The sequence below is a fragment of the Ambystoma mexicanum genome, chromosome 13 (genome assembly GCF_040938575.1).
Source record: "Ambystoma mexicanum isolate Mex_15411 chromosome 13, UKY_AmexF1_1, whole genome shotgun sequence".
Taxonomy (NCBI): domain Eukaryota; kingdom Metazoa; phylum Chordata; class Amphibia; order Caudata; family Ambystomatidae; genus Ambystoma; species Ambystoma mexicanum.
The window spans coordinates 735,239,450-735,255,097 of NC_090938.1; the positions used below are offsets into that span (position 1 = coordinate 735,239,450).

At 44.1% G+C, this 15,648-nt stretch overlaps 1 protein-coding gene across 2 annotated transcripts in view; it reads left to right on the forward strand.

The window, feature by feature from the left end:
- The window catches only part of LOC138521854 (N-acetyllactosaminide alpha-1,3-galactosyltransferase-like), a 122,894-nt gene that overhangs the window by 71,055 nt on the left and 36,191 nt on the right, over positions 1-15,648 (forward strand). Inside the window, exon 2 of one of the 2 annotated variants that reach the window (XM_069635000.1) lies at positions 6,804-6,919. The exons of the other annotated variant lie outside the window; for it this stretch is intronic. Within the exon in view, the coding sequence (XP_069491101.1) occupies positions 6,825-6,919 (95 nt within the window). The 5' untranslated portion in view covers positions 6,804-6,824. The remainder of the gene's footprint in view (positions 1-6,803; positions 6,920-15,648) is intronic. 2 annotated transcript variants of the gene reach the window in all.

Below are 15,648 nucleotides of genomic sequence, written 5' to 3' on the forward strand. Positions count from 1 at the left end.
TCAGAAAATGGATGCTGAGGACCAGAGAATGTGTTCTTATTAAAAATATATTTTTGTTTAGTATATATTGAAATCACCCCAGATGCCCATGTAGGGGTTCCCCACCTTTGTGTTTGGAATTAAGTGAGAGTAAACATGAACTTTGAGTCAAAGTGGTATTGCCGTGGTCTGTAAAGAAAGCCACGCACATTCGAAAGTCTTCGACATCCGGAAGGGGTCTGAGCCCGATTGGGGGAGATCTGAAGTACAATAAACTTGGGGAAGGAAACCCCCAGCAAGTTTGTGTTGAACTGTGACATGAGAGGTCTGAGCCTGACAAAGGGGGACCTCTGTGATCTGTGTGCTGTAAGGTCTGTGTCCGGCAGAGGGGGACCTTTGTGAACTTTATGTTGGAATACAATTTTGAAACTCAAGAAAGAGACTTTAACATGGAAGGCCAGGTGGGCCACAATCCATGGTTTGGAACTGCTTACAGTGTCAGAAAGAGAGCCAACGTGTGCCCTCTTGCTTAAAATGACAGCCTTACTCAGTGAAGTTTAATGTGAGTAGGAGAGCTGGTTTAACTACCTTTATTCTTTTGAACACTGATTTTTCCTTTGCATACATTTCTCCTTTTTTATACTTTTTTGTACAAGAGATAGGGCAGGCATTACATTTTTGTTAGCATAGGCCATTTTGATTTGACGGACTCCACTAGGACTGTTTTGTTTATTGTTTGATGGTCGAGACTACTCCCATGTTAGTTATAGGGCAAACTAAGAATTTCTCCAACCCCAACATTTTCAATAAAGGTTTTACAAATGTTATCCATTGTGTCAGTGTCCTACTTGAGATAGCATTTCCTCCCTGCATCGCATATTGTGGAGGAGGTGACACCCACATCGGTGAAGGTGCAAGGATGAAGAGCCTGGCCACACCTTGGTTGCATCAAACCCTACAAAGGAGAGACCTGCCTGCCGGAGCTCCCTGTATCTGAAGATGAAGAAGAGATGATATGGGTTCAAATGAGGTTGGCTACCAGAAGCAAGCAGCCAGATGAATGAGATAGACTATCTTTGATTGTCCATAAATAGCAAACGGAGAGAATTTAGTGAACCTTTTTTTCTAACAATTTTACCTGCACACAATAAAGAAAAGCACTTTCACGAGAAGAAAAGTAGATACACTAAATGTTTTCTTTGCAAATCATACTCTTTATGCTTTTTACTTATGTAGCGGACACATATCCAGCGTTAAGATTAAGAAACGCAAACCTTGTTGCGCTGTTGAAGGATCCCAAAATGTGCTTTATTTTGGAAAAAGTTCTTTATTGCTATACTAATCTAATTTTTCTTGTAAACATTAACATTTTGAAGAATACTCTGTGAAAGAAGAAAAAAATGATTTTTTAATTCAGTTAGATATTCGCTTTTATCTTTCAGAAGAAATAATACTTTTATATTTTCAAAGAGTAGACTCATTTGCTGTCAGGCTTACTGCAATATTGTTTACATTTTGTATGTTTTTATTTCTTCTGGTTGTGAGAGCAGTGACACATTTTAGTGTCACCAAATGGCTTATCAAAGTGCATCCATAGTCGCAATGAAGGATGATGTGGTGGCAGGAAACATTCATGTAACAAGTGTTCAGATAAAGAGAGTGAAACGCATTATAATGGAAGATTCTGTAGATATGAGTAGCTATATGCCCTATGCTGATCACCTCACTAACAATTTGTGGTATAAGCACATGAGCCGAGCGAGGAGAGGAACATCTGATGATAGCGGCTACATGTGTTGCCTTTTCCCCTTCTCCATGAGCATTTCCAGAACCTTTGTAGCTACAGAAATACCTGTACACCTGGCATACTGCCTGACTTATCTCTCAACATGTATGATAAGATGGCAGATTTAAGGCAGTAAGGCCTCAATGCTTTGGGTAACAAAGGAGGATTCTCCACAGGGGGATACATTGATAAAAGCAGTATCCTCGACAAGCGATGTTAGAAACAACACAATGTAATACAATATATATTATCATGCCTGAGAAGAGGGGAAGTAATAACTGAGGAGCACAATTTTTTCACTAAAATAACAAAAGTACTTACTGAGCAACCACAAGTGGTTGTCTGCAAAGTAAATGACGAATGCCATAAGGACTGGGATAAATACATCAAGCTGCTAACATGGGTGGAGGATGAAGCAGGCCCCCTACAATACTTTCAGTGAAAAACATGTCCTTATGTATTAAAAAATACAGGAGCAGTAAAGGTGGGAGAAAATAAAGGGTGTACGAAAATGTATGAATTAATCTAGGAACAGCTGTACAAATTGACCATTGTGCCTGTGGTTCGAGAGCTTATATGAAACTGCCTCTGAATTGGGGAAGACAATGTTCTTTGGTAACGGTAGGCACACCAGTTCTTGTAGTTCCTCAGAGTGGCATACAAATTGTTAACTTCCCTAAGATGGATGCACATCTGAGAAGAAAGAGGTCCCTTACTCCTACCTGTAAGAAAAGGGGAAACTATTTCTCTGCAAAATCAGAAGATGCCTACAACAACATACCAGGGGAGCACAAATTGTTTGGCAAAACAGCAGTGATTTTCTCTGCTATTTTCTTCCAACAGCGCAGGCCACTGCAAATGCGAAATGGCTGCAAATCACGAGTTGGGAGTTGTTGCAAACAATGAACACAACTGTGAAGGGTTATAATGCCATAACGGTGGAGCTGAGGGCAATAAGACTCATGACCCTCCAGAACAGGTATGTCCTTGATCTAATAATGGCCATTGAGGGTGGCATATGTGCAAAAATTTTCCTGTCTTGCTGCACATAAATACCCAACCGCAATGAGGAAAATGGGACCCGCACAGAGGCCATAACATGTTAACAGATCCACACTCAAAAATAAACAAGGAGGTAGAGGACATTCCAAATGATGACTGGCTCTCTTACCTATTTTCCTGCATCCCCTCCTCGTTGGCCAATGCATTAAAATAATACTAATAGCTATACTGGTATTAGTATTATTAGGATTTTGCACCTTGAGAATAGCTATAAACCAATTCAAGAATGGAATTAAATTGATATTTTATTTCTATCGCACTCGTACACAAGTGTTTTAGAGCGCAAAAAGGGGGTGGGAATGAAAATAGTGTTAAACGTGGATGCTCGAGTACATGAATACAGACAAACCGATAACCTACCCCATATCCACGTAAGAGAGAGCCCTATGATCCCTCCAGGATCAAAATGCACATATCCCCAGCACCCTCGTAATTACACTGGATGATGGGTATTTTGCAAACGGGGCAGCAAATGCTACAATATGATCTGGAGTCTGGATGAACACATAAGATGTGCAGGTGACCTGAGACGGGTGACTAAAATATGGATACCCAAGGTACCTTATGTGGAGGAGGGTAAGAATGAGGGGGTGGTCGAGGACTCGACTAGAGGGGGAATGTTGAGAAACAGATGAATACATCATTCATGGCAACGGCCCCTCCCCTTCCTCAATATTATAAAGACTAAAAATATTATTCACTGAGACAGATGTACCATCCATACCCCAAGGATGTACAGCAAATGACAGAACCAATGTGAATCTAAAGATGATGAAAGGATCCAGACTCATGATAGAAACATACATACATACAAAAGACATGAAGAAAATATGCACTCATCATGATGAAACATGAACATTAGGTCAAACGTGCATTTAGACACAAAGAAAATTGCTTGCACCATGAAGATACAAAGAACATAACATAAGAAATGTATATGCTGAAATGCAACACAAGAAAGATATGTATATAGCTGGATATGGTAGAAATCTAATAGTGATGAGTGGCCATCTTTTCAAAAATGGACGGCATAGCTGCCTTGGACTGAATGGGAAGCTCTGAGGCTGCAGGTAAGTTCAACTTGCTAAATTCACTGAACAACAGATCAGAGTGGGACAGACATAAGGTGCGCAGCCCCACTTCCAATTTAGGGATGATCTCAAGTGGAGACATCAGATAATTATAACCAATGAAAAGACTAACCCTTATATCTTCCATATGTATACAATTCCCTTAACCAATCCCTCACCCCGTAGGTTTCTGTAACCAAGATCATAGTATGACGTCAGTAATCAGGTGTTTTTCATTTATAATTTGTTGTTCTGTGCAGGATGGACCCCAGCCGGCCCATAGGACTGGGGGTTTCCAAACAGCACTTTAAGATGAGCAGCAGCACCCTTGAGATGGATGGGGATGCAGATTCATACTCTTGCACCAAATCAATAATGACAACTCAATAGTTTGGCAAAGGGAGTCTGTTTAATGATAAATACAAAAAATGGGGAGTTCAATGAGTATCAGCAATCGCTCGATCTTCCTTCTCACTTCAACTCCAATTAATTTCAGAAAAAACATAAAATGTTTACCAAAAACTCATCATCACTGACATGTAACTCTTAAAACGTAGCATGCAACTTGATTGGTTCTAGGAAGGTAACTTTTATATAGGTGCTATATCTGTATATGGTAACGGGGAGAGGGGCTTGGATAAACAATGTCAGGTGAGGCAACTAAGCTCTTCCTTCAAAATGACTACTGTAAACGTCACTAAAAGTATGATGTCTCATTGGTTCTACTAACTATAGGACCCTAGATTACACGGTCCACTATGATTGGGTTTGCATCAACCCCACTCATACTTTTCCACTTGTCTTAGCAGCGTGCAGAATAGGCGGCCAGGTGCAAGGAGTTTGTCTGCACCCTAGCTTCCCTCCAATTATTGTTGCAATCAATCATCACCTCAGTGGTCATGTGTCAATTATTTCTTTGTAGTTGGCCTCAATTCTGCTTCTTGGTCTGGGAAAGTTAAGGCGTCTGGGTATGGCGAAGGTCTATGCGTAGGTGTGAAAGTTTCATCCCTTTCTGCTTGCCTGGTCACGTGATTCCGACACCGTGAAATCGGCCTTTCTTTCATGCAATTTCGTATACTTGATTTAATTCTGCCAGTCGTCTGCCATCTGTGGCTTATCTTGACCTTCCCTGAACAGGATACTCTGTTCTTCTTCTCTTTAATTGTATCTACTGTTGGCCTATTCCAGCTGATACGACCTTGGCTTCTTGGCATGGTTACCTTCGTCTGAGTTTCTCTCCGTCTTTAATTCTCAATTTGTTTGCTACGAAACTCTCCTCTTGAGACCTTTAGTAACCTTTGGTTGATTCTTCTCTTGTGCGTAGTGGAAGTATACTTATATAAAGTGCTTTTTTGAGGTAGATATATGTATAGGTGGCGCTTGCCGCAATCTATCTTACTACTAAGCATAAGCAAGCCTCACGATTTCTGTGCTTCTTGCAGTTTCTTGCATCTGTATACGTTTAAACTAACTGAATATCTTCATCATGCACATGGCCTACGTTTCTTCATCTTGACATCAACTGTTTCACCCTAGGCTCAAGATGTCACTTATCCATGGTATTTCGTCTCTTTTGTCATCATTCTCAGGTCGTTATATCTTCTAAATGTGAGTCAGTCTGGGTTCTTATGACGTCACCATTCGTCTTCCTTCAGTATCTTCTTAGCTTCTTTGGGTATCACCTTCTGACAATCATCATTCTGTCGCACTTGTCGATATGGTTTTCTCAATGGGTACCTTACTGTCCAGGTTTTCTTAGGTGTCGGTACTTCAATAGGTGCTGTTATTCTGACAGGTACTGGACAGAGCCCAACTGCGACTCTCTGCTGGTTTATTTGCTCATCATACGTCAAATATTTCGGCATGAATGTTCCTGGTACTTCAAAAGGGGTGGCTGAAGTGCGAATCGTGTTTGGCACTTCCTCTTCAGTTCTCTAAGACAACCTCTGAGAGCTTTTGAGACGTGTGTGATTATATGCTGTCCCTGCTTTATGTGGATTGTTAATAAAGCAGGTTTTGCCATTTACTTTGACTATTTTGCATTATTGGGAGCAGGATTTCCTGACCTATTAGTTCCATTTAGACTTGGGCTTCCCAGTCTTCCTCTACGTCTTACTCAGACCGGTGTATTCCAATGTACTAATCAGTACTAAACTGACGCTAAATGACAGTACGCTCTTCACGATCATTGAGTCCTTTTCTGACTGAATCAGTGAGTGTTATCCAATACGCTTCCCTTTTCTTCAGGAAGGTAGTCCTATCGCATTTCCTACGTGATATATTTGCTCTTTCAATCACCTTCCTCCTTAATGATAGTACTAGATGCAGTACCTGTTCTAATCTTGGAACGATGCTCTGCGAGTCTGACAGATACTTTACGTGTGGTATAACCTACATATATCATATCACATCAGCAAATTAATGTATAAATCACCCCTGACCTGGAAACAATTCCCCATGTTCTTCCTTGCTTATGTCCTCTCCCTGTGGAATATGCCTCCTGACCTGGAACTACTTCCCCATGTACTTCCTTGCTGATATCTTCCATTTGAGTGAACACCTTCCACAGCGAGCAACCCATTGGCTTGGTGGGTGGTTTGTCGCAGTGGAGAACGTGGTTGGCTGGAGGGCTGAGGCTTGCTGAGTGCCTCTCCCCATTATCTTCTTTAGTATTCTCCTTTTTCCAATCCAACATGGCCGCTGAGGCCTGTGGCTATTTTGCCAATAGATCTTGACAGCGAACAATGGTCTAACTCGAACTCCTGTGTTGGGCACAGTACACTGCCCTTTGGTGAGATGGGAAACCCCAAAGTTCTTAAGTGTGAGAAAGGTCAGATCTTAAACAAGAAAATGATGATGTGATGATCAGCAAAATAATTAAAGACTTCTCTCCTTTTATTCTCCAGGGATTCGTCCACAAGTCGAAGATGCTGGCACGTTTCCACAGGAAAATGTTTTTGCTTCTGTTCACCTGCTGTATGCTGCCGGTATCGCTCTTCTGTTATTGGCGCTTTCAACCAGTGTAAGTATTTCTGACGTTGCAAGCAGACTGTCCTATCAGGAAATCCGGAGACTGACACACCCGACTGGGACATCTGAAAATGTGATGGTGCTTCTTTTAGCCAGCTTTTCAGTGGCACAATCCTATTAGGAATATATACCCATTTCCCTATATGTCAGCTGCCATTCAGTGCCTACTCTGCTGGCCAGTGGATAATGCAACATTTAACATTTATTTGGTACTGGCTAAAGCCCTGTGCAAAGATAGTGTGATTTGCCTCTACTGCCACATCGTGGAAAGAGTGGAGCAGTGCAGTTAGTTTGCCTTTAGGCCTAGGAATAAATGTGTTGGAGGCTGGTTTCCACCTCTCAGACAAAGGGTCTTATATTTCAGAAAGGGCCCATCGTATGTCTAGCAACATTACAAAGGTCAATGGGCCTCATTATGTGTCCCTCGGTCCGGAAATAAGGGTGTGGGTAGCAACGTAAGGGGACCCATTCCGGACCGGCAGACTACAACTATGCCTGCTCTGGCATATGTGCCAAGAAGGTCTGACCTTCCAGGCGCATCGGCCCCGGTAGGCAGGGTTGCCATGGAAGCACTGGCACCGCTGACAATGGTGCTGGTGCTTCCGTGCACCCATTCCCATGGAGTCCTATGGGACGCCACGTGAATGCGGCACAACATTTTCCCCTGTCTGATATCCCGGACCACCGGGAATGTAATGTTCCGGTGGCACCAGGATCTCAGGCGGGGGAAACAGTGTTACAGTCCGGCAGCAAGCCGCTAGTAGCACCGGCGGGTTACCGTCGGACTTGTAGTGAGGCCCAATGTCAAGTACGGTAGCAAAGCATTAAAAGGCAAAACAATGCAAACATGGTTTCTACCTGCACTCCTATTACAGGCATCTGCAGTCAGCAGCCAGTCTTTTCTCTCTCTTTCATTCCCACTCGGCCAATAAGGGGTGCCAGGCACTGTTTCTCAGTACCCTCTGGGAACCGAAAAAAGGGACCTGAAACAATTGTAAAAAACACAGACTTTTTTCCATTTTCACTATGGAGCGATTGCGTTTCATTCCCTCCACAATGGGTATGTAATCTTTGCATTTGAAAAAAATCGACGTATTCTATGAAAGGCAACCCCATGTAAGGCATTAGGGAGGTGTGCTTGACGTCACAGCCTTATTTTTTCTCAATGGGAGCTGGAAAATCCAGCCCAGTGAGCATCACGAAAGCTGCATAATTTTTGGCATGTTTGGTTTGGAACTATTTTTCAGTTGGCGCTTTGTCCGACTAATCTTCTTCATGCTTACCGAAGGTTGGGAGTCACGTGAGTCAGCTGTCCAATCTGCACCTGCTCCCCTGTGTTTGGAGTCACTTGCCTGCTCCTGCTGCTGCATAAGCAACTCCTGGACAAAGTAGACATAAAGAGGAAGTGGCCCACCTTGTGTAAGAATCAGGGACACCAGTGTTAGCAAGTCAAGGAAACGGTGGCAAGCATTGAACTGCTACCTAACTTGCAGCCAATCAGCTACAGGCAGACTAACAAAAGAAAAGAATGACTTGCCCACTAGTGCAACACAGCCATCAAGGGACACCTTAAGGCTTCAGGAATGTGCATGCATAGCAGATGAAAAACCTGTTTGCCACATAGAGTGTTAAGATGGATTTCTGAACTCTGACATGGTGGGCAGAGGTTCAGGAGGCCAGCCTAGTTTCTTGGAACAGGGTAACCTTTTGGAAAAGCCAGACCAATCAAGGTAGCATTGGCAGCGCTCAAGACTAGGTCTAAGGAGGGGTGAGGGTGATCGAAAGCCCACAATGAGCACACACAGTAAACAAAACCACAAATTACTCTGTCAAGTGAAAGGCCTTTTAACTCAAACACAGGGTAAAACCACAGCAATATTAACAATACTAACACAACACTATAGTAGGAAACATATATACAGTAACTATAGTCTAAAGTAATATTCAACAAGAAGAGATCCTAAACCTCAAACAGAAGGAGGTCATACAGTGCAAATATACTTTAGGCAGTCCTTCAACAACTCGAACCCTAACTAATAGGCAGTCCAGTCCCTATGAAGTGTGGAGCCTTGTGCTCAAAAGTACATTCAGCGTGGGAGCATTCGATCGTGCGCTTAAGTACAAAACGTGTCTCTTCAAGGGGCTGTAGTGGCTCAGGAAGGTGGGTGAGGTGATGAAGAATAAAGTTTCACTATTCAAGAGGGTCTCCACAAGAGGGCAGAGCGATTTCCAGGAATCGAAAATAGGATGGTAGCACAGGCTACCCTAACAAAGGAGAGTGGCTCTTGGGGGACACTTATGCTTAAAAGTCTATGGATGCGCCAGGGGCCACCGGTAAGTGTTGCAAGTACTCACCGACCCTCAACGCAATCCGGACCAAAGTTCACCAGTCAAGTCCGGTTTGCAGGTTCAAGTCCAACAGTTGCACGTCCCTCCGGCTTTCAGGGGCTGCATTCCAGGTCCTCAGTCCGTGGGGGCACAGTGGCGTTTTCTCCGCTTCTGGTTAAGGGATCGAACCAGTTCCACTGCAGCTCATCTTAGGGCACAGCAGCAAGGCCCCACGAAGCGCGTCACCACAGCAGGCGACACGGGTACCGCGTAGGCTTGTGTTCAGGCGGACTCTCCTCATTCCAGACCTAGGAATGCTAGGTGTACGAAACTCGGTGGGAGAGTGCCTTCTGCCAAGAGCTTATGGTTCCCAAAGTTGAATTCGAGATGACGGTAGTTACAAGGCAAAGGTCCCATACGAGCTGGTCTGTACACTGGGCTGTCCAGGAACACTTCCGAAAAGGCTTGTTTGCAGGTTAAGCAGAAGGTGCCGAGAGTAGTTAGTCCACTACTCCAACGGGTCGAAGTGCCCTTGCAGGTCTTCTATGATCGATGAGAAACAGGGACTTCGACAGGACATCAGCGGGGTCAGGATGCCAAACCTTCCAGCGGGTCACCAGCGGTTCCACAGATCTGCTTCTTCGGTTCAGGATACTTGTCTCCTTTACTAAGTTTGGTGTGAACTCAGAAGATCGACCTGGAATAGGTAGAGTGCCTTCTCTTATCCGAAGTCTCCTTCATGCCAAAACAAAGAGAAACCAATGGGAGATATGCTCACATTCAGCATCTCGACGTGGACCAATCACAGACAACGGTGGTCCCAGTCATCCCAGCACACCAGTCATCCTGGCACCCAGGATGTGTATTGGAACTAGACAGCTCCAGCCCATATCCTGTGCACACACACACAAGGCATGCAGAAGCTTGTGAAAGCTTTGGTTTGCATGGGGGTCTGCATGACCAAATAAGGAATTTCCTGGGTCTGCTCAACCTGGGGAAGGCAAAGTGACAAAATGGCCACAGGACCGAACAAAGGACCTCGTGGAATGGACATTTCAGGCACTGGCCACTGTCCTGGGCCAAACGCAGTAAACACGGTTTGGGCCATTGAAAAAAATGAAAAATGCTGTAATAGTAACTGCTGCCACCAGCTCTGTTCTGGGCACACTTGTACATTCACCCAAATCCTTTGAGGGTGTCTAGGGGCTTAAACATGGAAAAAAGACCCCAGCGTACTGTACTTGAAGGTACGTTGTGCACTGATAAAATGTTACCAATAAATGGCAACAAAGTGAAAGATTAAGGGAAACAAAGTCTCCCAGTACTAACAGTCTGAAGGGCATGTACGTTTCCCAATAACAAGATGAGCAAAAGCCCAGGGGAGTTCAGCTGAAGGCTGGGCTCCACTGGAAAAAGTCAAGCTAAAATCGTCAGACAAATGCAAAAGGTTGGGGGGTTTACAACTGGAGGAAAAATTACCCATAAATGGAAATCTTTCCTAACATAGAGCACACTAAGGGGAGGCGCCATGTCTGTGTCCAGTTAACCCAGACATCCAGAGCTGGGGTCATCCTATGCCAGGATTCAATATGACACATGTGAATGGGCAGAGTGGAGGCCCCTGGGGCTCTGGTGTTGGCTCCTGGGAGAGGCATAATTAAAAGTAAAGTGGGTTTAGATGTTGGGAAAATCCCAACTGGTCTTCAGGAAGGATTCAACAAAACAAAAAGCAAGCGAACACCACAGGGCCGGACATATGGATAAAGTAAACCCTGTGCTCTAGCTGGAGCCAGTTTAGTGATAGCCAGGGTCGGGTGGGCACCAAATAGAAGTGGGCACTGTGACAAAGTGACCTTGCGGTTATTGTCACATGGCCCTAGACATGCCATCCACAGATCCTCTTAACTAGTGGTCTCACAAGACATGGGGCATCATCATGAGTTAGGCGGTATCCCAGCACTAATTGCACTGGGATACCGCCCAATGCAATTAGCGTTACCGCAACTTGGTCTGGCGCACTTTGCACCGGATCTTGAGTTTCAGGGGCGGGGGGGAGGGCTCTAAGTCCCCATTCACATTGGGTCCATTGGGTTGAGGGGAGCTATTACCGCCGGTGGTTATAGCACCCAAAACAGGCAGAAAGGGGAGGTAATCATCATCATCATCAATCACTTTATTTCGGTAAAAAGAATTTACCATAAAAGCCATACATATACATATTAAAATACAGTCAGAATACAAAAAGAAGTACACAGTACATACAACCGAATTTACACTCAAATAAGAACTAGGTAGCAATGCCTGTTAAGGATCGCTAAACTCCCAACGAGCAAAAAGTGCTTTGGTGCATGTAATGCATCAGTGCATACTGTGAATATGTCTAACGTGATCCTTGAGCATCATGGTATTCAACTCATAGTTGGTCAATCCAACGATGGTCTAAGATGATGTGGGTGCCTCAATTTGCACAGAGTGATGCTATTACTAATCTTTATTCTCCTGATCCCAGCCCGAATCAAAAACCAACCCATCGTAAATGTAGCCAGGGACACCGTATTGCTCAAGCAAAGAGCAAGGGCCCCATTGACTGTTGAAACATGTAATTGGAGAAACAGATGCCTTAATAACATATTTCCTATATTCATATACATCGGACAAAGGAACAGGAAGTGTATACACTCTTCCTTCACCCCTGGGCAAAAAAGGACAATTCGGGCTCACACTAACATTCCAAATGTGCTTCGATCGATGCTAAAGGTAGAATGTCAAAGCTGGTATGTTTTTTTTAAATGGTTTGTGAATATTTAAAATTTTCAGTTTGACTATGATTTAATTTTTGTTGTTAGAGTCTCTCCTGATATTATATGTTATTTATAGCATGCTTAATACCCAGAGGTTTGTAAGCACCGACCCGGGGATCGAACCTGTGTTGTTTTACTTCCAAGGCATGCACGTTGCCCCTGAGCTATCCTCCCAAGACAATGAACTACGGAAACTAACCATGGTGAAACACGTGAAGAGAGAGAAATTAAAGTGAGTGAAGTGGAACTGTAATAATAAAATACAAAGAGTAACACAACAGATTGGATCATTAGTGATTATTGTAGAATAAAAAAAAAATCTCTCAAGAAAATACCTTTCAGTTGGCGCACTGTAAAAGGGACACCAGTAGAAAAAATGAGAATGTCAAAGCGAACCTTAAGGAAGAGAGAACGCATTACCTTTGGGCTCATAGTGTCGAGATATCCTTCGTAGCCCTGGGCCTCCTTAAGGGCCAAGTATTTGCTGAACGGCCGACACATAGCCACTCTCTCTACTATCGCCTTTGATCTCGCCCCCTTAAACTCATGCAAGATTTTATCTTTTGACGATGCTTTAATAGTCATTGGGTTTGTCCATAGCTCCTCTAAATTCAGAATTGTCAACTCGGACTTTACATGCTGCACCCAAGGAAGTGATAGTGGCCACTCCTGTTGCGTTACATCTTTTAGGGCTGCCCGGTATTTTAAAAGGTTTTCGTTTTTCTGCAAGCTTATCAAATAGGGTAGTGGCTTTGCTCTACATATATGTCTAATGGGTTGGAGATCTAATTCCAGAAAGATCTGGAAAGTTGGGGCACTTGTTGGGAGTCCCAGAACATTTTTAAGAAAACCATTTTTACCCACAGACAATTGAGTAAGATTTGTCCAACTCCATAGCTCAGCACCAAATACAACAGCCTGCCTGGCCTGGGACTTCTAAGCCTCTAGTGTCACAGAAACAGCACCTCCCCCATGCACTTTGCAAAGTTGGCAGTGGACCCACCATATCTGACCAGTGTCAGCTCGGTCCTTTTTTATTTATTTATTTATTTGAATTTATAAAGCACACATGGCAGCCCTGGGGCATTGTGGCCCTGTTACAAGAATGCTTACTTAGTTACACAGTGAAGAGACAAAGACAGTGTCACCTGCATGTGGTTCCTGGTTACATTGAACCCGTCGCAAGACAGGTGAGAAGTATTGCGAGGATACAGGCAGTGGGATTTAGTTAAGAGATGGGCGACTAGCGAGGGCAAGAAGCAACAGGTGGGTGCATGGTGAGTCAGCGGAGAGAGACTAGGGTACGCTAGTTGAAGAGTTCAGTTTTACATTTATTTGCTCACTCCAGGAGCAATTTTCATGCACTCTTATTCCCAAGTATTTGTATTTATCCACCTGCTCAATGTGTGTTCCATTTAGAGTCAAATGCAGTTTCTGACGCTTTTTCCCTTGGGAGCACCTAAAAACAATTGCCTTGGTTTTATCAATATTGATTATCAAGCCATATTTTTGCACAGAAGGCATAGAAAATCTCCAACTGGCTACGTAGTCCCCTGGGTGTAAGTGTAGGGCATCATCAGCAAACATTAGGACTGGAATTATGTCATGGGCAAATGTGGGGGCATCCGTAGACAGAGACAGCAATTTGCAAATGAGACCATGTATAAACAAACAAAACAAAATTGATGCCAACACGCATCCTTGACTGACGCCTATATTAACACTCACTTTGTTGCATAGCGCCCCACCCGTGCCATAGCGTATTCTGGCCCCATTTTCATTATATAATAGCATGATTGCTCTAAGAAGGGATGGGGGAATGCCCAGGTTTGAGAGGATGGTCCACAGCCTAGCTCTAGGGACAGTGTCAAAGGCAGTCTGAAGGTCAATAAACACCGAATAGATGGCCATTTTCCTTAGCTTGACATATTTGTCAAAGATCAATGAGAGCCTTAATGATTGGTCAACATTACTAACGCCTCTTTGGAACGCCGCCTGCAAGTGGCTCAGGGCATCTGTCTCAGCAACCCATGTTTCCAAATGCACCAAGAGTGTTTTTGCCAAAGATTTTCCCCCAGCGTCAAGAAGGGAGATTGGCCTGTAATTGGCTGGCAGATGTCTATCGCCCTTCTTGAATATTGGGATGATAATAGCCTCGTCCAGGAGGTTGGAACTCTGCCGGTACATATGACTTCTTTAAAAAGCTTTAGTCAAATAGGGGACCCATATTAGCGGCTCAGTTGCATAAAAGTCGACCGGAGTCGAGTCGGGCCAGGGGGCTTTCCCCTCTTTTTTTGAGCACAGAGCAATTTTTATCTCCATTTCAGTTAGGATTAAGCCTGGATCTAGAGATGTTGCTTTAGGGATAGTTTGGATTTCCATGCTGGAGCTAATGCCATCGATTCCTATGGAATCCGCCTCAGAGGACCACCTGGTAAAAGCATGTGGATTACATAGGAATCCATACAAAATCCCTACCGCTATAGTTTATTGCGGGAAGCATTTACATCTGTCAACCGACAGAGTGGCAAAGTGAAAAGTGACATTGATTTCACCCATGTTCTACTCCTCGCTTTCCACTATGGAAAAGAGAAACGTGGGGATATTTTGTACTTGAGTTCAAATGGAGGTGGTCGCCTCTGTGCAATTTTCTCTTGAACCGAAAGCGATCCCCAGGGTTTTGGAGAAGGCTGGAGGCGAGAGCAGAGGAAGATGGAGGGGAGAATGGAAGCTGGAAAGAGGTTGCCAAACAGCAGGAGAGGAGGCCGTTGATGATGCAGAGTAGGGGTGTGGTGGAGAGTAAGGAGGGGCTTTTTTGTGTACCTAGATACTTTGAACCAAGGATTGTACAGTGTGAGGACGACACTAAAAACTCTTCCAACCATCGCGTCAACTTGAGCAAAGCGTTTGGAAAGTATTTGGAGAGTCATATGTATTATAAGTTAGATCACATTCCAAATGTTTTACAGTATAAGTAATACCTGGGGTTACATTATAGGAAAATGTGTGTACAATTGTGCATTTTAAAGCACATTGGGTCAGTGACATTTGTCAAAATGAAGTAATCAAACTGACATACATTTGCAGACAAAACTGCCCTATATTGACCCGGCAAGCGGACCCACTGGGCATTGCCATCTGGCGACAGAATCACACACTCTAGAACCTGGGCTTCTATGGACCGCCCTGAGCTGGCTTCCATCCTACTTCTCTGGCAGACACCAGACTGCCCAAATAGGCTCCCTAAGGACAGATCGCCACCCTGTCACCTGTCCTTCAGGGTTCCATTCTCTCCCTGGTCATCTTTAAACTCTGTATGAACCCACTGGGCTCCCTCATAGAAGGCACCAACATTGCGCTACACTAGTACGCAGATGCTGTACAGTTTTACCTAAAGGTTAAGGCCCCAAACAATATCGCTTGTTTTTCGCTCATGCCTTGAAACCATTCAAACGTGGATGACAAATGCCCGCTGAAAGCTTATCCCCATGAAGACCGAATTCCTATTCCTGGGCCCCCTCGCCAAGCAGGAACCCCCTCCAAAGTGGCTGGATAGGAGGTAAGACGGGTTCAATCCTCAAGACACTCGCTC